Source organism: Neomonachus schauinslandi, chromosome 16 (genome assembly GCF_002201575.2).
Source record: "Neomonachus schauinslandi chromosome 16, ASM220157v2, whole genome shotgun sequence".
NCBI lineage: Eukaryota > Metazoa > Chordata > Mammalia > Carnivora > Phocidae > Neomonachus > Neomonachus schauinslandi.
Genome location: NC_058418.1, coordinates 29,341,378 through 29,368,291, shown reverse-complemented (window position 1 = coordinate 29,368,291; position 26,914 = coordinate 29,341,378). Strand labels below are relative to the sequence as shown.

At 38.0% G+C, this 26,914-nt stretch overlaps 1 protein-coding gene and 2 pseudogenes across 4 annotated transcripts in view; 1 reads left to right on the top strand and 2 right to left on the bottom strand.

The window, feature by feature from the left end:
* The window catches only part of RBL2 (RB transcriptional corepressor like 2), a 50,577-nt gene that overhangs the window by 20,437 nt on the left and 3,226 nt on the right, over nucleotides 1-26,914 (bottom strand). For all 4 annotated transcript variants that reach the window (XM_021705822.2, XM_044922282.1, XM_044922283.1 and 1 more), the window contains exons 3-13: nucleotides 24,671-24,871; nucleotides 20,690-20,754; nucleotides 16,841-16,969; nucleotides 13,504-13,664; nucleotides 13,347-13,411; nucleotides 12,552-12,738; nucleotides 8,564-8,730; nucleotides 4,934-5,040; nucleotides 3,919-4,022; nucleotides 1,961-2,098; nucleotides 415-579 (exon numbers count right to left, since the gene is read on the bottom strand). In XM_021705822.2, coding sequence (XP_021561497.1) covers nucleotides 415-579; nucleotides 1,961-2,098; nucleotides 3,919-4,022; nucleotides 4,934-5,040; nucleotides 8,564-8,730; nucleotides 12,552-12,738; nucleotides 13,347-13,411; nucleotides 13,504-13,664; nucleotides 16,841-16,969; nucleotides 20,690-20,754; nucleotides 24,671-24,871 — 1,489 coding nt within the window. The remainder of the gene's footprint in view (nucleotides 1-414; nucleotides 580-1,960; nucleotides 2,099-3,918; nucleotides 4,023-4,933; nucleotides 5,041-8,563; nucleotides 8,731-12,551; nucleotides 12,739-13,346; nucleotides 13,412-13,503; nucleotides 13,665-16,840; nucleotides 16,970-20,689; nucleotides 20,755-24,670; nucleotides 24,872-26,914) is intronic.
* Nucleotides 5,888-7,053, bottom strand: LOC110593693 (annotated as a pseudogene).
* Nucleotides 14,084-15,024, top strand: LOC110594281 (annotated as a pseudogene).

Here is a 26,914-nt window from a genome sequence, read left to right as displayed (position 1 = left end):
TCAGCTGTCTTTTCCATTTTCATACTGAAGTTGAAAAAAAAAGTCTGGCAGGCTTAAAAAATTCAAAGCTAATAGCTGAATACTAAATATGAATCAGTCTTCATTACTGATTTAGAGAATTAGAATACCAACCATTCTAATGTACAGAAACTTGACTAAAAAATTAAGAGAGAACACTGAATTCTTACTCTGGCACTGAAACCTTAGGGCAATCACACATTATTTCTGACTCATAGACTCAGGGGTTTCTTCTTAGATACAGGGGTGACTGTACCATATTAAACCCAACTGCCACCCCCCCACTTCCCATAACAAAGACACTAAATTTAACTGCTCTCAGTGAAACAAGAATATAAACAGACTAGTTACTGATGTACTTTTGTTACAGAAAGATGGTAAGGTATTTTCACAAACCTCTTCACAAGTAGGAACTCTGTTTTCATTGTCTCTAATTCTGTCCCAGAGTGGAGACTCTGGTTTCCATGCCAAATGATCCAAGATCTGTTCTTCAATCTGATTAAGGTGTTTAACCACCTCTCTACAAAGACCATCTTCTGCTCTAATGAATACTTCTATCACCTGAAATTTTTAAAAAAATGCCCTGCTTTAATAATTATTTTTGTCACCAAAAACTTGTTTATTAAGTGTGAAGCAAAATGGGCAAATTTTGGTTTTTTTACATATTTATAGATCAAGAGATAATTCATCAAAAATTACAAATCTAAATAATAGTACTATTTTGAAACAGCTGGTCTTCCTTTCACTGTCTTTATAAATAACTATTACTTAAAATTCATGTAGGAATTACAGAAAATCTTTTGTATAATGGCATATTTTAAACATTTTTCAAAGAAAAAAGATGCCTTTTCTATTAAAGCTGAAAAATATTACTCTTAACATTTCACATTTAAAAACTCTAGGGGCACCTGGCTGGCTCAGTTAGCAGAACATCTGACTCTTACTCTCAGGATTGTGAGTTCAAACCCCACGTTGGGTGTAGAGATTACTTAAAAAAATAATAAATACATAAATAAGTAAATAAATAAATAAAACAAAAAGTCTAAACATTCAATCCATGCCACTAAAAAAACTGATTTTTGACTACTGTATTAGAATTAGGATAAACCCATACACTAAATTGATATCAAGACAAAAACAATTACCACCAAATCATTGCCATCACTCTGCACTTCTATATAACATGTGAAAGAGAATTTTTTTCTCCTGAAAGACACTTTTCAATGTTATTTCCATAAAATAAAAAAAGGTTGGGGCACCTGAGTGGCTCAGTCAGGTAAGCATCTGTCTCGATTTAAGCTCAGGTCTTGATCTCAGGGTTATGAATTCAAGCCTGGCGTTGGGCTCCACGCTGGGTGTGGAGCCTACTTAATTAAAATATAAAATTTAAAAAGGTTGTTATATAAGATTAGCTACTGATTTGTTTGCTACTTTTTTTAAAGGCTTCCTAGCCAATAAAATGAAAGTATTCTAAAAGCCTATAGCAGATAAAAGGAAGACTCAAATGAAGCTTTTACCCCAAATAGGTCTTTATACTATCTGAGAAGAATTTAAATAGTTCTTTTTTTTAATTTTTTTATTTATTTATTTGAGACAGAGAGAATGCGAGAGACAGAGAGCACATGAGAGGGAGGAGGGTCAGAGGGAGAAGCAGGCTCCCCGCCGAGCAGGGAGCCCGATGCAGGACTCGATCCCGGGACTCCAGGATCATGACCTGAGCCGAAGGCAGTCGCTTATCCAACTGAGCCACCCAGGCGCCCTTAAGAATTTAAATAGTTCTTAAGACTCTTCTATTTTTTCTCCCCAGATAGAGTAAAAACTACTAAATATATTATTAAAAAGAGAAGAGATGTACTTAGGCAGCAAAATGAATTAGCCGGCTAACAACAGGAAGTTGGTCGCATCTACAATGTCTTTATCAGTATCAGATTTTTTAAAATACCTTATAAAAATGATAAAGTGGCACATCAAATATTTCAGTAATAAATGGAAAACTCCCAGGAGGCTTATAAGAAAAAGTGACGACCTCAAGGCAGCAGGCCAAAAGCGATCTATGGAATGCATCTTGTTCCAGAATGCCCTATAAAACAAAGTTATTAACATTTAGAAATATTAGCCTACTCTAACAAAGACATTTCCTACTCAGTAAAGTTAAATAAAAATATCAAAGGAAGTCTTATTTTCTGAGTTAGTGAGAAGTATGTGCTTACTTTCTTACAGAACTTTTCTTAGCGTAATAAGCCCATGTTTTAGCAAAACAAATATTACAAGAATGTAAAAGAACTTCCAAAAATCTTACATATTGTGAAATGTAGCTGATAAAAAATTATATCCCTAACAAAAATATACATACGCCCTGCTGCTTAGGGGAATAATAATGTGGAAAGAGGTTACAAAACAGTATTTACAGTTATAGGCCACTGTCAGAAAAAAGATAGCTGGAAGGCAGGTGACTGGCTAGATGGTCATGGGCCACAAGTGAACATACACTCCTCTCGGGAGACATAATCACATTCCCCCCCCCCTTTTTTTGGCTATTAATTTCTCAAATCTGTACATAAACATTTACTATTTTTGAATTAAAAAGTTACTTAGACACCAGGAAACATAGGCAACAGGAGAAAAAAACATAAATTGGGCTTCATCAAAATTAAAACCTTTTGTCTATCAAAGGACACTATCAATGAAGTAAATACACAACCCACAGAATGGGAGAAATTATTTGCAAATCATATATAAGGGTACATAAAGAACTCCTACAACTTGACCAAAAAAAAAAAAGGCAAACAATTATATACTGTTGATTATGAATAATATTCTGAATACTATTCAGCCTTAAAAAGGCATGAAATTCTGCCATGCTAAAACACAGATGAACCTCGAATACACCAGGCCAAGTGAAATACGTGGGACACAAAAGAACAAATACTGTATGATTATACCTAGAACAGGTTAATTTGTGGAGACAAAGTAGAGTAGAGATTACCAGGAGCTCAAGGGAAGTGAGAATGGGGAGTCATTGCTTAATGGGTACAGACTTTCAGTTGGGGATGATGAAAAAGTTCTAAACATGGCTGGTGGTGAGGGTTGCACAACACCATGAATGTACTTAATGCCACTGAATTGTACACTTAAAAATGCTTAAAATGGTAAGTTTTATGTTATGTATATTTTACTACAATAAAAAATTGTTTTAGTAAGTTTCTTGGCTGGGTATAAAGGTATCCACTTATCATCAGCCGTAAACTGCAACTGTTTTATATACCCTCCTGTATGTGTTTCAAAATTTAAAAATTTGTCTTAACAGCCTTTTAAATTCCTACACCCATAATTTCATGTATAAAAAAGAAATGTAAATAGTTACATGAAATTAGAACAATTATCGGTCAGTTTTACAATTTTTTCTAAAACAGTTTTTAAAAAGCACTTTTATGTCTTTCAAAGTAAATACTTATTTCAAAATCAATTTATATTTCTTGACTGGTAAAATCTAGAAAAAATTATTTTCTTAGTCAAAGAGCAATGGCTGAATATTTATGTTAAAGTCCTATCTAGTCAATAGTCAACTTATTCTTGCTATACAAGATTTGTTCGGGGAATGTGCCGGTTAGTAAGTCCATGCATTCTAAAAACTCAATTTACCTTAAGTCTGAATGTTTCAGTCTTTGACTATGGAGTCTTACTGCCCACAGAAGCCTTGAGTTCTAGTACATGGCCTGCCACACTGAGAAACACTAAGTGGGGGACCAGAGGCGAAGACAGGAGTTTCCTCAGCTGCCAATCTTATTCCCTCAAAGCTACGGTTTTATCTTTGTTTGGTTTAGTCTGGGTTTTGTATGGGTAGGGCTAAAAGGAAACTACATTTTCTTGTGCTGACCAATACATTGGTGATTTACTCACAGATAAATCCATGTCTCCCAGTCTTTTCTGTTCCTGCTCAATAACAGATTCTAATACTTTATAGTAAAGCATCTCTGCAAAACGAAAATATTTGCTGGCAATTTCTGCACAAATAAAAGACAAGAGTCACATGCAAAGAACATATTGTAGAAAGTGAGTCTACCCCATTCCCTGCCCACAAAAGAAAATTTAAAAACCAACCAATTACTTCATATATATGCACTTCCTGCAGCTGCTACACCAATCATTCCTGAGATTTCTTAATTTTCTTCATGGTAGCCACAGTAACACTAACATTTTTCTAAAACTGTGAAATGAAATTTTTTTTTAAAAGATTTTATTTATTTATTTGACAGCGAGAGAGAGAGGGAGCACAAGCAGGGGGAGTGGCAGGCAGAGAGAAAGGGAGAAGCAGGCTCCCCGCTGAGCAGGGAGCCCGATGCGGGGCTCGATCCCAAGACCCTGGGATCATGACCTGGGCCTAAGGCAGACACTTAACCAACTGAGCCACCCGGGCGCCCCTGTGAAATGAAATTTGCACTTAAAAACTGTAATAGCGTTCCATTAAGAGTCACGCTTTTTTCTCTTTTTTTGGTAAGTTTGAACTGAGCAGCTCTATGCTAAGAGGTATATATAATTGGTTTACTATTCTACTCATACTTGGTTCTAATTCATGACATCAGACAACTTCTAGAACAGGTATGGGCATAAAACAGTTATATCTTCTGAACTCATTCTTAATATTTTGAAGAATCACTATACTCCTAAATTTAATAATACTCAGTCTACAAATGAAACTAAAGATTTTGCAAACAAAGTACCAGGCATCGGTCTACATTTTCTCTTATGGAGACGGGCCCAGAAACCACTTGGTTAACAGAAAAATTGGACATCCATATTGTAGCCCTCAATCTAAAGTCCTAAATCTATTCTTCATATTTCTGATTCACTTACCAAGGACTCCACGTAGTTAAACATCAAAGATGAGAACAAGATGGACAGTATTAAGCCTTACCTTTAGAATTACTGAAATCCTCATCTGGCTGGCAATGCTGAGAATATATTTCATACATTTCTTTCAATCTGTTGGCAATGGCCTGTGTTGGATCTCTGGAACACGTCCTAAAAAAAAAAAAAGAGTAAGAAATTATCCAACTTAAAGGTCTAACCCAGTTACAAAGTAATAAACTATTTACAACTCTGTAATTTTACTAACCTGTAAATATAAAATACTTTGAACAAAAACTATACACTTCCCAAATTATTCTAGGAAATCCCATACCTCCTTATCAAAAGTGTTGGTTATAACCATTTTGAGGGAAAAAAAATATTTCTTGCATGGAGCTGTACCTTTACTGCAGTTAAGTTTAGCCTTCTTGACTGGCCCCCACCTACCCTACACATCTGCAATCACTGGTAACAAACAAAATTGCCTTCAACTGTTTCCTCAGAGGGCAATACAACTCCCATTAGGAACTCCTGGAAGAAAACAGAATGAGGAGGTATATAAACTATACTACAGACTCATATAAACCATTACTGGCACTCTACATTTTTTCCTCCAAAACGAGGTTTATTTCATTAATTTTTTTTTTTTTAAATCAGAAAGGCAATATATGTTCGATGCAGAAGCATTATACAAGTTATCATCACGTGGGCCTTTATAACATTTTCGTCTTTTCTTTTTTTTTTAAGGGATTAACACACCCTTTTAACTTGTTTTTAAGTATTTTTAAGGTTTAAAATTCCTAGTAGGAATTCCTGGTAGGAAAACATTATGTGAATGAATACCCAATAGCAAACCACTACAAAATGTCTGGGTTGCACATGGGGCCGAGGGGTAGGGATTCTCTTCACAGCACCCCAGCCTTCTCTCCACGAGGTCAGAGGTACACTGTATTACTGCGACATCCATTAGGTGATCTAAGTTGTTTTTCCTTCAGCAAGGGTCTTATCCGTCTGAAGGGCATTATGCTTGACCTCCAAATTTGACAATTTACTGATGAGATTCGTAACTTTTGGGTTGCTCGGCTATTTGACACATTTGCTGGGTTCTGGGCCACATCCCAGAAGGCCACTCATAACTTCTGGATCCTGCATGGCTGCAAGAACCTTTGGTCACTAAGAATTTCATTGAGCCCAGGGGCATCCCTCCCTTCCATTCCAGGCCTGCCCCCTGCCATTCCACGCATTCCCACAGGAAAGCCACCTAGAAAAGAGCTGGTCTGGGCTCCTGATTGTCATCTGGCCGCTACCTCCCTCTGGACTCCCTCATGTTCTTCCCGAACCTTCTTAACACTTTTCTATTCTTTCTTTGATCTTTCACTCTTATTTTTTTACTCATACTTTCTCGATGTTCGGCCATTTTCTGGGCGGTTGGTTGAACTTCTTTCAGCATTGCACTAGCATCTTCATCATAATCCAGTTTATAAGCAAGGGCAAGACTATGTGCTGCTTCTTCCCAGTGGCCCAGAAGTCTGTGGGCTTTCCCTCGCCACTTGTAAGGCTGAGCTGAATCGGGATTTATTTCAATAGCTCTGTCACAGTCTTGGATGGCAGCATTTGGCTTCTGTAATTCGATGAAGACACGGGCTCTCTTGGCATACAGAATGGCCAAGCAAGGATTCCGCTTATGGCATCTGTGAACAAGTCGAAGGCTTTCTGTAGTGCACTATCATTTAGGGCATCAGTGGCAGCCACTTTTTTTTATCATTTGCCTGATCCATCATTTCCCCAGTCACCTCTACACCGTCGTCTCCCATTTCTTCAGGGGCGTCAGTATCTGGTTCAATCACACCTTCACTGTCAACTTCTAGACCACTTTGCTCACTTGACAGTTCGTTTGTCTTTATGTTTTCCTCTGCCTTCTGACTATCTGTTTTTTCTTTCTTGATATTTTCTTGATTTAGTTTTATGAGTAGCAGGTAGTATTGTACCCTCCATGCTCTCCATCCACTCCTTCAGGAAGTGCATCTCCTCGGTGTGCACAATGCTCGGATCCTGCTTATGCATTTTCACAAAGGCCTGACGCTCGCTCACTTTGTGGGGCTCCGTGGTCCAGAGATCATGGGAAGTGGTGGGCACAGCAGGCGTTGCGGCCCTGTGCAATTGCAGGTGTAGATGCCAGCCCAGCATGACTGTGTCGAAGCAACTATGTGTTTATTGTGATCACAGATACACATATTCATTGTAAAAGCTGAGCAAGTTGAGAGAATTATAAAGAAAATAAAAATCAGTTATAAGCCTGCTGGAGTCAGCCACTGAATGTCATATACAAGCAGAATTTTATTTATGAACACACACAGGTACCTTTCAGGAAACAGGACTCTTTGGCTTCACCTGATATTTACTGGTAATATTTAACCCCACTAACGGTGTTTGAGATTAAAGAAGCTGCTACACCTGGTTAGAGATTCTAAAGAGATCTGTAAGATATAAAGACTAAGTCAGTCTTCTAAAATGTATTTATAAAATGCTTCTCTATTCTACGTAAACAAGGTCTGAGAAACACAACTTAGGAAGAGGCCATACAGACATAGCCTACTGGATATTAATCACAATCAAGTTTATAAATAAAGCAGACTTCATGGTTTAATGAGTCCAGCTATGAATAAGAAATTACTAAAGTATGTATACTGGGCCTTCTTACACTATACCACCAGAAACAAAATGGGCTCCTATAGGGTCTGTGTCATCAAATCCTATACTTTTTAGAACTAGGAGGGGCCCTGGAGGTAATTTTTTGAAATAAATTTACAAAAACTATGCACAGGTCATGAGATTCAGTTTATTATGCTTTTCACTAAAGCTCAATGATATTCCCACCAGTCTTAGGCAGATCAGAGGACCGAAGGCAGTTAACTTCATTTTCAGGGTAAGGGTATTCTATAGAACTTACAGAAGCTACAGTGGTTTGACATTAGTTATGAATATAAGTGTTTATCTTTTCAAATCTGACCCACCCCTCAGAAATTTGCTCAGGTCCAATCCTCTTCATGGAGTCCTTTGACAACTCCCATCTTTATTGATCCCTCTTTCCCTGAAATCTTAAGATAGAACAGTTGGTAACAGTTTGGTGCTTTAATCTACAGTGTATAGTGTTGTTAGTTACGGTCTCCCATACTACGTAAAAGAAATCTGAGTGCTATAGGACTGAATATTTGTGCTCCCCCTCCAAATTCTCATGTTGAAACCTAATCCCCCAATGTGATGGTATTTGGCAGTGGGGCCTTTGGGAGTGATTAGGTCATGAGAGTGGAGCCCTCGTGAATGGGATTAGTGCGCTTATAAAAGAGGCCCTAGAGAGTTCCCGTGCCTCCTCACACCATGTGAGGAGAGCAAAAAAGACCAGGAAGCAGTTCTCACCAGACACTGCATCTTGGCACCTTGATACTGTTGTTTGTAAGTCACCCAGTCTATGGTCTTCTGTGATAACAGCTGGAACACACGAAGATACTGAGGAAAAATGATCACCTTCTATTCATACATCCCATATTACTATGACCTCCACAGACTAACAACAGGGTCTGAGCATGCAACCGGTATACGACTAATAATGAGTGAATTAAGGCACTAAAAGTTAAAAAATTAAAATAGAAAATGGTCAACAATCAAATCTTAGAAGGCAAGAAGGGCTCAAACTAACCTTAGAATCTGTTCCAGTTTCTCACTTGGCGCATTCCTGAGGCCTGTTAGCATGGCGTGAAGACGGCTCAAGCTGTGTGCTGCCGTAGACACTGGGGTCACACAAGGGCTGTTATCCTTCATGTACCTCACACCAGTAAGTGGTGTGGAGATTCTAAGTGCTTTAGACTAAATTGGGGGTGGGGTGGGGGCGGAGAGAACATTATTTTAGGTCAGAATGACTTTAATTACTTCACAAATGAGAATTTAAACCAATCAGACTTTATCAATAAATTTTAATGATTCAAATATCACCATTCTTGGAATTTATTTATTTATTTATTTTTTTTTTAAAGATTTTATTTATTTATTTATTCATGAGAGACAGAGAGAGAGAGGCAGAGGGAGAAGCAGGCTCCCAAGGAGCAGAGAGCCCGATGCGGGACTCGATCCCAGGACCCTGGGATCATGACCTGAGCCGAAGGCAGACGCTTAACCATCTGAGCCACCCAGGCGCCCCATTCTTGGAATTTAAACATACTAACGCCACCAGGAGCTACCACCCTCCATGTGAAGATGTGTGAAAGGACAATTTGTATTTTAGCCAACTAGGAAGTTTGTCTCTTAAAAGCTAAACCTTTAAGGAGCTCCTGAGTGGCTCAGTCAGTTAAGCGTCCGCCTTCGGCTCAGGTCATGATCCCAGGGTTCTGGGATTGAGCCCCACATGGGGCTCCCTGCTCAGCGGGGAGTCTGCTTCTCCCTCTGCCTCTGCCTCTCCCCTGTCCTTCTCACTCACTAATAAATAAATAAAATCTTTTTAAAAAAAGAAAAAGTTAAACCTTTAAGATAAGGCATAGTTCCCTAGTATCCCTACTTCAAACCTAAGCCGAAAGGCACAAATAAGCAATAAACTATTAAGAATATCCCTGAGAAGGGGTGCCGGGGTGGCTCAGTTGGTTAAGCGACTGCCTTCAGCTCAGGTCATGATCCTGGAGTCCCGGGATCGAGTCCCGCATCGGGTTCCCTGCTTAGCAGGGAGTCTGCTTCTCCCTCTGACACTCCCCCCTCCTGTGCTATTTCTCTCTCTCTCATTCTCTCTCTCAAATAAATAAATAAATAAATAATCTAAAAAAAAAAAAAAAGAATATCCCTGAGAAACAGAATTTCACAGCTCCCATCTACTACTTTTTTCTGACTACTTACAGACTGACAAAAGCAAGCGGTGAATTAAACCTGGCCCAGATGAATTCCATGATTTAACAAAAGCCCATCTAAATCATCACATTTGCTTCAGAGAGGTGGGACACAGCAACACTCCCGGATGAAAGAACAGCCTGACACAGAACAAACAGCTTTCTTCAGCCTTCCTGCCCCTCCTCTACCTTTAGTTACAGGAATCTATCTATCTTTCCCCCCTAAAGGAGACGCACCTTCAGGGAAATACATTTAAGTCAACATTCTTGAATATAAATACGAAAAATATATGACTTCATGTCCGAGAATTTAAGCATGAATACATATGCTAGTGAAACATCTTTTCTATTTTTTCTAATAAACTCTGAAAGGCTAAGATAGCTTAAGAGTGTTTTTCAATATTCAGGAAAAACTATGTTTCCCTATGTAGTAAGTATATTTATTCTAGAGATACTTGGAAAAACACCCAGCAAAATCTTCACCCAGCAAAACAAACTACTCAAGTTTAATGCGATATAGATAAGCACAGAAGATCGCCATACACATCAAAATCTATATGCTTCCTCTGTGACTTAAACAGGATAGAGCCAAGACTTCCACTTGGTTTCAAAGAAATTAATTCTATAATTTTTTTAGATCGGTAAGATGACCTGGGTAGGTTAAGGACATTCAGAAGGCTCCTCCCTGCTCTAGCCAGCTTTTCCTGGAGCCAGCTTCCTCCCTGTATGTGAACCAGTGCTGCGCTGGGAGGGGACAGCTTGCACACACACACAGGAAAGCAAGAATAGCCAGCCGCGTCTCACACCGCCCACAGGGAACAGTGCTTCTGCAGAGGGAACAAGACAGGACTCCCACCAACAGCCTTCTGCCCACAGTCCTCCAGGTCAGCGTGCAGCTTCTTGGTAGTACTGTTCAGTTCTTGGCTTAAGGCTTCCCGTGCATTCTGATTAAGGAGGCTTTCTCTGACTCAGGTATAAATATTGAGATTTTTAAAGATCAGGACATTCCTTCTCCAAGTAAAGACTTCTAAGTTTTTGGAGTGCCCCAGAGCTTTGCGTAACAAACGACTCTTTCTCTTTTCCTATCTTTGTATCTAATTGACTTACTGGCAGACAAACAATCCTTCCTACCTACCCACTTACCTTAAGACAGTGACAAATACTAAGAGGAACACTAATGGCAGAGTAAGAGGGAAAGGAAGTGCTGAAGGCTGGGGAGGAAGTTGGTGGTTATTATTCTGTACAGTGGTCAGTCTATCAGAGACCTGAAAGAAGTGAGGAAGTAAACCACACGAATATCTCGGAGAAACATGTTCTAGGCAGAGGAAACAGCAAGAGCGCAGGCTTTGAGTTGGGGTATGCTCGGCATATCTGAGGACCTTAGAGGCCTTCGTAAGGACTTCAGCTTTCACACCGTTTGTGCCACTGGAGTCATCACTGTCTTCTTTCTCTCACATCCTGGATCCAAGCCATCAGGCAATCATGTGGGTGCCATCCGCACAATACAGGCCCAATACAACCGCTGCTCTGGTCCAAACCACCGTGAGCTATCACCAGAACTACTGCAACGGCCTCTTAATTCCCTTCTTCCACCTTGCCCCCTGAAACGCTTCCTTATGACACCTTTAAAAATGTCAATCGGACTGATCCAGTCACTGGTTTCCATAACACCTTCCCAGTGGCTTTCCTCCCAATCAGAGGAAAGGCAAAAATTCTTACTACAGCTTCCGACGCCCGATATGGAACTCCTGTCCCTTGTGTCCACCGCCCCTCACTTTTTAATCACTCACTCACTCTATTCCTACCACATAGCATTCTCACGGTTCCTCCAAAAAGCCAACCATGCTCCCACAGCAAGGCTTGGCACTTGCTGTTCTCTGGGCTTCCAAAACACATTTCTCAGCTCTTCACATGACTTGCTTCCTCACTTACTTCACATCTCTGTTGATGTCACCTCCTCGGAGATGCCTTTCCCCACAGCCCTATGTCTAGCAGCCCAAGGCCCACCCTTTCTCCCTTCTCCCCAGTACTCTGTACCTCTACTCGATTTTACTTTTCTTCATATACCATCATCTGATGTCCTGTATATTTACTTGTTTGGTTATCTCTCTCTCCACATTAGAATATAAAACAGGATATTCATGGCTGTTTTGTTCATTGATGTATCCCCAGCATCCAGGACACTACCTGGCATATAGAATATCTTTAGAATATTTGTTGAATGAATAAGCAAAGCAGTCTTAAGTTTGATCTTACAGTGAGTTACCCCTTGGAATTACCCACACTACCTCTGGAGGCACTTGTCAAAAGCTGTATATTTTCTCTGAACATCATACAACAGAAGGGAAACTCTTAGTCTCCATCACCCTAAGTGTATGCAAGAAATAACACCATGATCCTGAAACTCTGTTTAACGGAATTTTCCTGAAGACTACAGATTCTCAGTTTCCCTAGTGTCTAGATGAAGGCACCCCTCAGGTCAACTGACATTTTCTGTGTCTACTATGTTCAATAAATAAAGACTGCATATTACTGGCCCATTTTTTCAAAACCAACAGCTATCAGCATGATACATTCATTTAAATTTATATTAAATGCTCTCTCAGATCTACCCCAAAACTTTGAAAGTTGATGTTAACAAAAATTAAATCAGTAAACACAGACAACTTTTTCAATTAAGTATGACAAGCATTTTCTTTTTCATACTGGAAGAAGTACAACATGTGTGCACACACACACACACAGTCACCCACATAAAATGGCCCGTCTGGCCCGTCTGCACCTGCACTTCGGCTCTCCTGGCCCCGGCCAGCTCACCTTGTCGAAGTGCTGCTGCAAGATGTTTTTCATCTGCACCCTTTCAGCAGTCTCTGTTCCTGAACCAGAACTCAGACACCTGGAGAGAGTCCCAATTTCCTCTTCAGCATCCTCTCCAAGAAATATCCTTTCATCTAAATTCCCAACAGATAGAACATACTCCTCATAGGCCTTATTGATGGCTTTACTAGAGGGGGAAAAAAAGGAAAACAGACAACATATACACTCACAGAACTGCCATTTCAATTCATGTTTTAGGCCACTTAGTTATTTTTTTAATTTACTAAAAAGTTCTAATAATTTTGTGAAAGCTAAACTGCAGACCATTGCTAATTATAAAAACCGAGGTGTATGAAATGCAAGCTTGCTACAGGTCCAATCCTCTTCATGGAGGTGTATTTTGTGGACAGTGTTTCAGGGTGGGTGCCCAGTACCAGTCTGCCTGGCAGGTGCAGCTTCTAGTGACATGCTGAGTTATCTTTCCTAGCTGCTCTAGGCATCTGTGAAGACCTCACTGCTTCCACATCATCGTTTTTAACCTATATAGTTCCAAAAGAATTTCTTTATCTCAAAAATTACGATCCAAAAGCTTTAAAGAACAGCCACACAATTTTCAATAAATTTAAAACAATGTGCTTAGAGTAACAGTCGATAGAATTTTTCACTGCTTTCCTATGTTCTCCCACAAAACATATTCTGTATTTCCAGGGTACAAACAATAAAAACAGTAAACTCTAAGGTTTTCTAAGTATGCAATTTAAAATATTAAAACAGTTTGATAACAGAAGTACTCACAAACTCTCTCCAAAATTCCCCGGCTCTAAAAACCCCGTAAGATTTTCTTCTTTTCCCTTAAGGAGCTATGATGAAAGAAAAGATCCTTAAGTCATCATATCAAAACAAATCTTTCCCCAGAAAATATTTTCACATTACTTCTCTACTACTTACAAACCTTTTTTTCATATAGTTTCCTAATATAGGGTTTCCAGAAATGTTCTTTTATTCCCTTTGCTTCCAAAACTAGGCCATCATGTAAGGAACAGAGTTTCTCAATGACACAAGGTGGGTCGGAGGAAGGTTTAGAATCCTTAGCATGAAAATCTTCAGACAGGCCTACAAGGAATAAAATCACAGAAGAGAGAGATCAGGTAGCATTCAATAAGTCAAATTTCTTTTTTAGTAGAAAATAGAGTCTAATCAGCATGTGAGTTAGCATGTAAGCATACAGGAAACAATATATAAGGGCCTAATTTGACTCTAAATTTACCTCAAAAATAGCAAATAGACAAAAGAAAACATAGGCAGTAATCTTTTTTTTTTTTTGTAAGATTTTATTTCTTTATTTGACAGAGAGAGAGACAGTGAGAGCAGGAACACAAGCAGATCCAGACGGCCAACAGACACATGAAAAGATGCTCAGTATCGCTCAGCATCAGGAAGTGCAAATCAAAACCACAATGAGATACCGCCTGTGTCTCACCAGTCAGAATGGCTAGTATCAAAAAGGCAAGAAATAACAAGCATTGGTGAGGATGTGCTGGTCTGTGGTGAGCCTCAGACACCAGTCTCTGTTCTGTAGGATGGCGTTTGTAAAGTTGTCAAGAATAAGGCTTGCATCAAGAGATACCAAGTGAAATTTAGAAGGTGAGAGGGTAAGACTGATAACTATGTTCAGAAATGCTTGGTAATTCAGGTTAAAAATAAGTACAACACACCTAAATACAGGATGATGGTCCATGTAACCAACAGAGATATCATTTGTCAGATTGCTCATGCCCATATAGAAGGAGATGTGATAGTCTGTGCAGCTCACGCTCATGAACTCACAAAGTATGGTGTGAATGCTGGCCTGACAAATTATGCTGCAGCATATTGTACGGACCTGCTGCTGGTCTGCAGGCTCCTCAACAGGTTTGGCAGGGACAAGATCTATGAAGGCCAAATGGAAATGACTAGAGATGAATGCAATGTGGAAAGCACTGGTGATCAACCTGGTGCCTCCACCTGCTATTTGGATGCATGGCTGGCCAGAACTACTACTGGAAATAAAGTTTTGGGGGCCCTCAAGGGAGCTGTGGATGGAGGCTTGTCTGTCACTCACAGTACCAAACAATTCCTTGGTTATGATTTGGAAAGCAAGGAAGTCAACGCAGAAGAAGATTGGAAGCATGTCATGGGTCAGAACGTTGCAGATTATATGTGTTACCTAATGGAAGAAGATGAAGATGCTTACAAGGAACAATTCTGTCAATACATAAAGAACAAAGTAGCTCTAGACATGGTGGAGGAGATGAATAAGAAAGCTCTCATTACTATATGAGAGAATCCAGTCTATGAGAAGAAGCCTAAGAAAGAAGTTAAAAAGAAGAGGTGGAACCATCCCCAAAAAATGTCTCTTACCCAGAAGAAAGACTGGGGAGCTCAGAAGAAGGCAAGCTTCCTTAGAGCTCAGGAGCAGGCTGCTGAAAGCTAACAAACCAAACCACAATTTCTATGAAGATTTTTCAGATAAAGACAATAAAAAAACTTATTCACCAAGCAGCTGAAATAAATAAATAAATAAAAATAAAATAAGTAGTCATGGAGATGAAAAGTACAACATAAAGAATATAGTCAGTAATATTCTAGTAACATTGTATGGTGATAGATGGTGACTACACTTACCATGGTGAGTGCTGGGTGATGTACAGAATTGTTGAATCACTATATTGTACACTTGAAACTAATAGGACATTGTATGTTAATTATACTTAAACAAAAATAAATAAATAGCAAATAGAAGTAAAGTGTATCACTACTCAAAAGATTTTAGTTATTCAATTATTTATCTGGAGACACGTGAAAAAAAGAAACAATTTTAGTATATTGTTCTAAGATCTAAAAAACATAAAAATAAAATATAACTTTGCAAATAAGTCTGACATTCAAATAAAAAATAGGACTTTGAAAAACATTACTATTCAAAGTATATATAGTTTATAAGCTTTCATTTCATTATATTGGAAGCATTTAACATATTGATTTGCAGCTTATTCTTGCCCTAGATTCAGTATAAGAAAAACTAAGTAAGAGTGGAAAAATGAAAAGCAGCCACTATATAGAAACATAAAAGGGAGTTAGGAAGGAAATGAGAGGAAAAAAAACACATTAAATGAAAAACATTAAATGTACCAAAGCAGGAGCAACTAGGTAATTAACTTCCTAACTTTAAAAATCTACCTTGAAGGTTGGACAAGCTAAAATTCTTTTTTTTTTTTAAATGTTTTATTATTTATTCATGAAAGTCAGAGAGAGAGAGAGGCAGAGGCAGAGGGAGAAGCAGGCTTCCCACTGAGCAGGGAGCCCGATGCGGGGCTCGATCCCAGGACCCTGGGATCATGACCTGAGCCGAAGGCAGACGCTTAACCATCTGAGCCACCCAGGTGCCCCAAGACAAGCTAAAATTCTAATTGCAACCACCCCAAAATTGAAAATCACTCAGAATACTATCCCTACCACGGTATTATTCAAAGAGCAACAGCATTATATACTAGCTCTATAAATACTGTTTAATATTTATAATTTTAATTGTAAGTTATGATTTGGTCTCTTACTATATATCATTCACAGAAATTACATGCTTTAAAACCTGCTAAATGCATTGCCAAAATAATCATTTTTTTTTTAAATGTTTTATTTATTTATTCATGAAAGTCAGAGAGAGAGAGAGAGGCAGAGGCAGAGGGAGAAGCAGGCTCCCCGCCTAGCAGGGAGCCCGATGCGGGACTCGATCCCAGAACCCTGGGATCATGACCTGAGCCGAAGGCAGACGCTTAACCATCTGAGCCACCCAGGCGCCCCCTAAAATAATCATTTCTATTACTACTTCTCTTCTGTAGGAAAAAATTTGAAATGAAGAGTATTTCAATAAATCCATTTTGAGCTCCTACTTGTGTCAGGCACAAAGCCTGGCAATGTAGAAGAACAACATCAGTTTTAATGTCACTTTGCTACTCTGGGTTTTTAGGTTCCTTCTTCTTATTGAGTATATATTGCAGAAACTGCTCAAGTTGTCAGGTAGGACTTTACACTTTGTAATATTTGCAATTGCTTTTTCCATAAGTATTTTTACAGAGAGCTCAACTCCTAGTGATAAGTAGTTGTAAGTACTCTGGAGAACCATGATGATGGAGCTTTTCAAAGCACTTATATTCTCTGATGCTGGAAACCTGTGGTATGTGCACAGCTCCCAAGAGTAAACACAATGTAGAAATGTGAGTTGTCCAGTAATCTCCGATTTATAATCTTACCTTTAAAATTAGGATTCACCAGTTCTTTGCGATTGGAACACTGAAGGGCATTTCCATAAACCAAGTCCAAAGCACACAGCAGAAGATGGTAAGAATTGACCAAATCATCACTAATCATGGGGAAATTACCTACAGGAATGTAAACAGTTATCAAGTATATTTGCATCAACTTTACAATATTTTAAAAGTAATTTCTTCCTTTAATTAAAATGACATTTACAACACTGTACCAAAGCTGACTCAAAAGTTATATGAAGTGTTCTAGCAAATTTACATTTTGAAATATTAAAGTCTAATAAATAAGTGTAATGAAAACCAAAACTTTACTAAAAACAACATTCATCCACTCAACATTCAGTAAATAAGCATTAAATCCCTAGTAGCTGACCAAAATTTTATCACTAGTTTTTTCTTTGAAAATTCTAAACAAACAACTTCATAAATTATCTCAAACTGTAGGAAATTCTTTTATGTGAAAACATTTTTCTGTCAAGAAAATTAGTAGATATTATACACCTGAAACTAATTAACACTGTATGTTAACTATACTGGAATTAAGATTTAAAACTCAATTAAAAACAAAAAGTAAAAAAAAAATAAAAATACATGGAAACAAACAATGGTCCAACATCTTTGGGATGCACAAAAAGTAGTTCTAAGAGGGAAACTAAAAAAAAAAAAAAAAAAAAATTACTAGAAACCCTTAGACAGGAATAACTAAAAAATGAGTTTTTCATGTATATACTTTAAAAAGACCAGAACCTATAATCAGACTCCTAACAGTAACATTTTAGATACTTTCTCCACAATAACACAAACTCATACAAATTAAGCAACAGGATCACAATGAAAGATATTTAAGTCTAGAGCTAATATCCTAGGAATAACGTAGATGCATGGTAACAAAGGAAAAAGAAACCAAAACTCAAACCTATAGAAACATGTCATTTCTGCAAAGCTAGTTTTAACACTGAAATCAGTTTTTATAGGCAGGTATACAGTTTAATTCTTAGAAATTAAGAAATATTTCTAGATTTCTTTTATAACTTCGAGCATATCCCTTTTCTCATTTAACACTGCATATGCATGCTTCCTAGTGATTTTACACCCTTATAACATCACATGAATTCAAGTTTAATAGCTGACATACATCTGAGGGATTATTTCTAAACCTCAACATTTTCACACGTAATGCCTGCCCAAATACATGCAAACACACACACACACACACACACACACATTACTTTGTTTCAGGCTTTTTTTTTCCCCCTCTCCTTTCCTCCAAAGAAAGTTACCACTTACCTCCACATATCAGGATAACTCTCTTTTTGTATAGATGAAAACATTCAACAAATCAACTTAAATGAATTAAAGAGAAAATTTTTTTCTGTTGTCAGAAAGACAATTGATAATTAATAGGTTAAGTTTTGCATTGATAAGAACCAAACTAACTTGCCTCGTTCCGCTATAAAGATGTTTAATATTAAAGTATACTCAGTTTCTCAAATGTAAAACAGGAAGTGGCACCTACTGGTTTCAAGCTATAAAGCCGATTAGATTGACAAGCCTAAACTTGTCACTGGTTTGTACTTGCCATAAAGAGGAAAAAAAAAAAAACAGCAGCACTATAACTTCTAAGAAAAAACGGAAAGGCCCCCAAAGATCAGAATCTTAAACTCCAAGACTGTCCCAACCTGACATACTTTACATTTCAAATCCTGACTTTAGAAATAAATCTCACTTTGTAAGGTAAGTTATCTTTCAAATAAAGATAACTTGTTTAAACTCTGAAGTTGGCTTATTTATCAGGAATGAGGAGATTGGAGAGTGTAAAACAGGAACTGATTGGTCTTCAGGCCACAAAGCCCTTCATGATGACAAGCCCAAACTTGTCACTGGTGTATACTCGCCACAGGAAGTCAACAAAGATAACAGGCAGAAAGTTGGCTTATGTATCAGGAATGAGATAATCTGGGATTGCCCATATGCTGCAGGGAAGCCATGAGAAAGGTGGCTACAGAAGAGTACAACTCTCTCCAAATAACTAAATCAAGAACTGAATAAAACGAATTAAACAACTCTATTAGAAAAGATCCTAGTGAATCATAAAAGATCATAGTGTCAGACAGTGAGGAGACAGACTCTTCAGATTAAACAAATTATAGATGGAATAATAAAACTCAAACACTGCAGAGACAAAAATATGCCACCCCAGGTGATCAAGTGAGACCAAAATGTAAATAAGGACTGTAACATTCTTTGTAAATAGTTTACGTAGTACCAAACACATTCACTCCCAGGTACACGGACACCGTAAGAGACATAAACAAAACAGATAAAAATCCCAGAAGTCGGATGCACCTGTCCACAATCGAACGAAAAGACTAACACTGTATATAAAACCAGCCACAGCAAACTGAAAGTGACAACAAGTGACACTATGAGAACAGTTTATATGCTCCTACGCCTTTATTTTGTACCACTTACCATATCACATTTATCTCCACTAAGGAAACATGCCAGTGTGATGGAAAACAAAATAACTAACGACTTATTTTTGGCAGAATAAAGGTTTTTCTTTTCTTTTCTTATTGAAATTCAATTAGCCAACATATAGTACATCATTAGTTCAATAAGTCATCAGATGCATAGAACCCCCAGTGCTCATCACATCACGTGCCCTCCCCAATGCTTATCACCCAGATGCCCCATCCTCCCATCCACCTTCCCCTCCGCAACCCTCCGTTTGTTTCCCAGAGTCAAGAGTCTCTCGTGGTTTGTCTCCCTGACCTCTTCCCATTCAGTTTTCCCTCCCTTCCCCTGTGATCCTCTGCACTCTCTCTTATATTCCACATATGAGTGAAACCATATAATTGTCTTTCTCTGATTGACTTATTTCAGTTAGCATAATACCTTCGATCAACCATGTAGCTCAGGGAGGAGGGCTGAGCTCTCACTGAACTAGTGAGAGACGACCAGCTATAATCAGATACATCAAACCCCGAGACAAGTGGAGTGACACATCCTTGCTAGAGGGCCTTCACATCTGGCATGAAACCAAGAGCTAGATGTGGGTTCAAACCCCAGCTCTGTTTCTAGCAGCTAGTTTTTGGGCTTCAGTTACCAATCTTAAAAGTAAATAATTTGGGCTACTTGATCTAATAATGAGAATCTCTTACATTTATGAAATTCCTTCTAGCTCTATGATTCTTTGATTATAACTTTGTATTTTATTGGGTTTTCTTAATAGCAAAGGCATTCTATATAGTCTGTGTAATTAATGTAACTGTATTTTCTTTTCTTTTTGAGATTACTAAGAATCATATCTACGTAGAAATTTAGAGAGGACCCCCAAAAAAACAAAACAAAACATATTTCACTGAATACAGACCTTGGGTAAGTTATGGGAGATGAGAAGGGGGAGAAAATAAATTGTATCCAAAGGCATTTGAGCAAGTATATTTATCTGAACAAAATGCAAAAAGTAATCCGAACTACACAAACTGAGGATGAGCAGTGACACTAAGCGAAGTAAGACGTGGCTCATGAAAATTCAGCTCAAGATACCAGTACAGACCACTAATGTGTTTTCAGTCCATAACTCAGAAGAATAGCTTTCAGTGGAAAAGATGTTACGTAAGAACAAAATTAAAGGATTTTCCATTTAATGAAAGAAGTTTTGGACATTATAAAGAAATTCAAAAGACTTTTATGAAAAGGCAATACTTAAAAACGAATCTGAGACTAAAACCCTTAAGAAATTTTTCAGTGAGCATCTTTCCCTGATACAAAAGTAGTATGTGAACATTTAAATAAGCTAACACCTAGATAAATATTGCTCTGTCTTACCTTTTGCGTATATAAAGAGCACCCAACAAAAATGGAAAACTTCGGACACGGTACAGGGCTGTCGCCTTTGGGGGAGGAAAAAAGTCATGAGATAACAGAAGCATTTGAAAAAGACATCAGAAATGACTATAAAGTAGGTGACACACCAAACCCATGTTAAAGGGAGTAAGAGCAGATTCACTTCACAGAGAAAACGTGCAAGAAGTTCTGCTCCAACCAAATACTGGTCAGGACAAAGCCAAGGAAAGAGCTCATCCCAGAAAAAGGAAAATTCTGAAGAACTATAAAAGGTTCTCAAGGTCAAGACAGGAAGGTAGAAAATGAGTAACAACAGTTCTTTCGATGACATCAGCAAGGCTAATGCTGCTTTCGGATCCGTGTATACAATCAGATTATTCTCTCATTTTTTCTTTCCTTTATCACAGCTGATGAACTGTAAACCCTCCCTTCCTAAAGACATTCCAGATTACATCAAGTCACAAAAGGACTCTTTAATGTAAATTCTGGGCTTCCTAGAATTCTTTGTTCTTTTTTTTTTTTTAAAGATTTATTTATTTATTTATTTGAGAGAGAGAATGAGATAGAGAGCATGAGAGGGGGGAGGGTCAGAGAGAGAGAGGCAGACTCCCTGCTGAGCAGGGAGCCCGACGTGGGACTCGATCCCGGGACTCCAGGATCATGACCCGAGCCGAAGGCAGTCGCTTAACCAACTGAGCCACCCAGGCGCCCTAGAATTCTTTATTCTTTATCGTTAAGACGATCCATTCTATTTTGCCAACGCTGTCTGCTGAAGGGAGTTTCAGAGCTGTTTTAAGCTCTTGGCTTTTCTACCAGAACCTCTGGTGATGTTTAGATAAGACATCTGTGGTCTCCACACCCCAACAAGGAGCTCTGAGAAGAATCAGGACACTGGGGTTTAGTTCCCCCACTGTCCTTCGCAAGGCATACTTGCTCTCCATGTGCCTCAGTCTCTTCATCTGCTGAACGATTATTCTACTTGGGCATAGTTTTGTACTTAAGTCACCAGTCCATGGTGAGGATTAAATGTCAGTGCCCTGCTTTTTAAAAGTGGCCTCTCAGGGCGCCTGGGGGGCTCAGTCAGTTAAGCGTCTGACTCCTGATTTTGGCTCAGGTCATGATCTCAGGGTCATGAGATCAAGCCCCTCATTGGGCTCCACACTCAGCGCAGAGTCTGCTTGAGATTCTCTCTCTCCCTCTGCTCCTCCCCATTTTCGTGCATGCTCTAAGATAAATAAATAAATAAAATCTTTAAAAAATTTTAAAAATACAAAATACAAGTGGCCTCCCTACCGCAGGCACATGAGAACTATTCAGTTTTAATGCCTACCTAGATGAAAGCCAAACTTTTTAGCTCAACACTCAAGCCGCTCTAAAAACTGAATCTTTAACTTGAGAACCCTAGAACTTAACCTACTAGGCCAAACTGCCTCTTACTTTGCCACTTTGGTGTATTCTTACTTTATCCCATGCAATGAAGGCTCTATCTATACCTCCAAATTCACCCATCGAAATCCCACCAACCATTCCTTATTTCATGGAACCTTAGTGGACTGGCTCATGCACAGTGGTTTAATTTTGGCTCAGAAGTTGTACGTTTGTTATCTTTCGCATTTCTACATGCCTCCTCTCCACAACTATACTGTAAGCCCCCAAAAGACAGAGGCTATGGGTTTTGGTTTTTTTTTTTTTAAGATTTTATTTATTTATTCATGAGAGAGAGAGAGAGGCAGAGGGAGGAGCAGGCTCCCAAGGAGCAGAGAGCCCGATGCAGGACTCGATCCCAGGACCCTGAGATCATGACCTGAGCCGAAGGCAGACACTTAACCATCTGAGCCACCCAGGCGCCCGGTATTTTTTTTTTAAAGACTTGTGTTTTGGGGCACCTGGGCGGCTTAGTCGGTTAAGGATCCAACTCTTGATTTCAGCTCAGGTCATGATCTCAGAGTCATGGGACTGAGCCCCGTGTCGGGCTCCGCACTGGGCGCTGAGCCTGCTTAAGATTCTCTCTCTCTCTCTCAAAAATAAATAAATAAATACTTGTGTCCTATATAATACCTAACAACATACTTCACACAGTAAGTTCTCAATAAATACCCAGTGACAAATATTCAAAGTATGTGTGAGATGCAGTACAGAGTCATGGTGAAGCATATGGGTTCTGCAAGCAGACCACTAATTTCAATAATAGCTCCACACTCACTGTGTGACCCTGACTAAATTACTTCACCTCTCAAGGGCGTATTTTCTCCACTTGTAACAGAAACCCCATATGGTTGTCATAAGGATTCACTGAAGTAATACAGGTTTAAACCTTAGAACAGTCCCCATAATAAATGCTCAGTAAATGGTATATGTTACTACTATTAACCAAAAGTACTAATAAATGTATACAGAGTGATCTAAATGTAAAATTTTTAAAATAAAGTTATCTTACAATTTTCTTAACTACAATTAGGTAGTATACATATACTACTAAATATCAAGGCAAGTGCAATCTAAAAATCATTTTCTACAACACTCCAAAGAAAGAAGATATTCTCTATCTTTCTGTAAATGACATCAGCCTCGCTCAGACTTAGAACAAAGCATCTATCCAAACTTTGGAAATAGTTTAGTGTAGTTCTCCAAAACTACAAGCAAACTAGAGCAGCTGCTTCCTCAGCAGTGGAGTCAACTATCTAAGAAAGTACATAGTTTCTTTTATTTTTTAAAAGCTGCTCACTTGGGGCGCCTGGGTGGCTGAGTCAGTTAAGCGTCTGCCTTCAGCTCAGGTCATGATCCCAGGTCCTGGGATCGAGCCCCATGTTGGGCTCCCTGCTCAGCAGGAAATCTGCTTCTCTCTCTCCCTCTGCCCCTGCTCCATTTCTTTCTCTCACTTGCTCACTCTCTCAAATAAATAAATAAAAATTAAAAAAAAAAAAAAGCTCCTCACTTACTGTAAACATCCTTCACAATTTGGGAAAAAATTTTATATTGAAAGAGGCAAAAAAAAGAAAGAAAGAAAGAAAAGGGAGGCAGACATTATTCATTCAATTATAACTCCTTTTCCCTGACTTTTCTTGTCAACATTGTTCTAGTTCTAGTTTAAGAACAATTTCCATTTCTAGTTTGTGAAAAAGTGTCCATGATAAAGGTAGAGAATTTGCATCACATGATTGCCTTTATCTATCAGGAAAGATGGAAAACATTGAGCCAGAGTAAGTTTATAGATTTTGCAGACATGATCAGAAAGCACAAATTCATAATCGTTTCAGGTCCCCTACTCTCCCGCATCCAGTTTCTCTACTCTTGATTGATCGTAAACTTCAAAATACATACAGAAGCCAGTTCAGAGGGGATTATCTGTTACTAAGCTGGACATAAAAGTCAAATAATAGAAATAGTCAACATAGCCAATAACAGAAAATTAAGGAGTCAAATTCTATACCCAAGGTGGCCAATTGGCGAAAATATCTAAGATCTGACTTTTGCATTTTTGGGTGCTTAAATGAAAAGGGAAAGTTTACAGAAACAATAATTCCATGCATTTTACAATATGAAGGAAGCCAAATTCTTCATGGCTAACACGAAATGAGAAGCAAGAAATTATTATTAAAAGAGAGCTACTGGAAAGAAAATGTATTTATGAAATCACATTTGTTTTTTTAAGACTAGCAAAATAGGGGTGTCTGGGTGGCTCAGTCAGTTAAGCAACCAAATCTTGATTTCTGCTCAGATCATGTCTCATGGGTTGTGAGACTGAGCCCCATGACGGCCTCCTCGCTGGGCTTGGAGCCTACCTAAGATTATCTCTGCCCTTCCCCCCACCTCGTGTGCATGCACTCTTTCTCTCTCCAAAGAAACAAAACAAACTAACAAAATAAACTGAGGGACACAAACTGAGGGATCAGAACTGTAGCACAGATAAAAAAAAAAAAAAAAAAAAAAGTATATTCCTGACTAACAAATATAAAAACATACCTCTGTTTTCTTCCTCTCTGTTGACGAGGCTGCTCCTCTTGAGGATATTTAAAAATGTCCTGAAAAATGGGTTCATATTTCTTAAAAATTACTGCTGAAACAGTGAAGTTTCTTTCTAATCTCTCAGTACGTTCTCTGAAATGTGGGGGTAGATTTGCCATGTCTTCCCACTTCTTCATCTTGTTAAAAAATTCAATTAAGCTGATATTAAAATAAAAAATGAGATATTTTCAAAATTAACACAAAGGTAAGGTACACAAATATAATTAAATCAAAAATTTAACTCATTAAATTATATTACTTTCAGACAGTGATAAAATCACAATTTATGCCTCTGACTAGCTTAATCTCTTACAGGTTGGTTTATTTCTCTGATTCTCCTAATCTGTTTTTCTGAGATTACCAGAGGGTTTTACTTTTTTAATTATGAAAAATATAAAAATACAAAATAATTAGAGTAATGTAACCAACACTTAAGTACCCAACTGCCAGATTTAACAAACATTAACATATTGAATAAATTTTGCCATGTTTGCTTCAGGTTCTACAAAAACAGCCAAATTCCTATTTGTACTCCTCCCCAAACCCATGCCCCCCTCTGCCTCCCCAAAGATAACCACCATTCTAAAGTTAGTCTGAATCCGTGTTATAATACTTACTACTTAGCGTACCTACTATATACATCTATATGTATCCATAAACAGTAAGTAGTATCTTTTGTGTGTGTGGCTTTAAGATTTTACATAAATAGTATCATACTGTAAGGAGCATTCTGCAACTTGCTTTTTCATTCAATGTTTCTGAGATTAACATTGATACATGCAGATCTCTTTCATTTTAATTGTTAAAAATATTCCCTCATATGAACTACCATGACTTTTTGCATTCATTCCCCAACCAATGAAAATTGAGGTTTCTGATTTTACATTATGACAAAAAAATGCTGTAATCAACACATTCTTATACATGTATGTAAGAGCTTCTTTAGGGACACTAAGAAGTAGAATTGCTGAGTTAGAGACTGCGCATCTTCAAGTTTACTAGATATTGTCAAATTTCCCATTCAAGTGGCCATGCCAATTTATACTCTCACCAATGTACACCAGCAATACAGAGTTCCCGTTTCCCTACATAATGACCAAAGCTGGTTTTATCAGATTTCAAATTTCCCCAATCTGATGAGAATGACAGATATCTTGTTTTTAATTTGAACTTCCTTGGTTACTAGTGAAATTGAACATCTTTACATACATCTATTAGCTATGTGAGTTCTGACTTTTGGGAAACCACATTCTTTACCCCTTGTTTAGTAGCTGTTTGTCAATCATGCAACCATTTGTTAGTAGCTCTTTATATAATTCTGGATACTGATCTTTTGTCAGTTATATACATTGTAAATATCTTCTCCCGACATTCTTTGTTTTTAACCCATTTTAGTTCATTATGGCAGAAAAGTAAATAATCTGAACTCAAAGGTAAAAATTTAAAGATAGAAACTGAGTTTCTGAAATGGAAATACAACTGAAGCCTAGGACTGTATTACTTGCATTAAAATGTTGGATAAGTTTGATTTACTACGGTTTATGATGATGATTCCATAATTTGACCTTTGCTTCTAAAGTTCCTCATCCGTCATTTAACTGGATTACTCTGCCTCCCCTTTTCTTCTCCGTAACGATTATACTTTTGCACCTTAAGTCCACTTCTGCAGGTTTACAGCTCAGGGGTTCAACTCTTTATGCACTGTCTCTTGCTCTTAGGCCTAAATATAACTCGGGATGGAGTTCAAGGTTAATAAATAGGCTACAGCTAAAATATTACATCCCTTGTTATTTTAATAGTAAGCAATTTTTTAAGCCATTAGGTACATAAATTTTGACCGTGGTATTCTCCCCCACAAACTGGCAAATATTCTTTTTCCACCAATCTTTAACAAGTCATAAAAGAAAATTCACCCAAAAGGCACAAATAATAAATGTAATCAATTCAATTACACAACAGATAGAAAAAGCAATTTTTGCCTCTTCTTTAAAACAGTATTTGACCCTTTCAATAATTGATTGTAACAGTGTTGCCTATCCTCCCCAAACAGGAAATGGAGAAGTCTTTACACATTCCATATATTAAAATACAAATCCTGTGCATGTAGTTTTAAGTTTAATACCATATTTTATTTCCCTTTACAATTTAGAGTATATCCTAAAGTTTTCAATAGCCTTATTTAGAATTCTGCCAATACTGCAC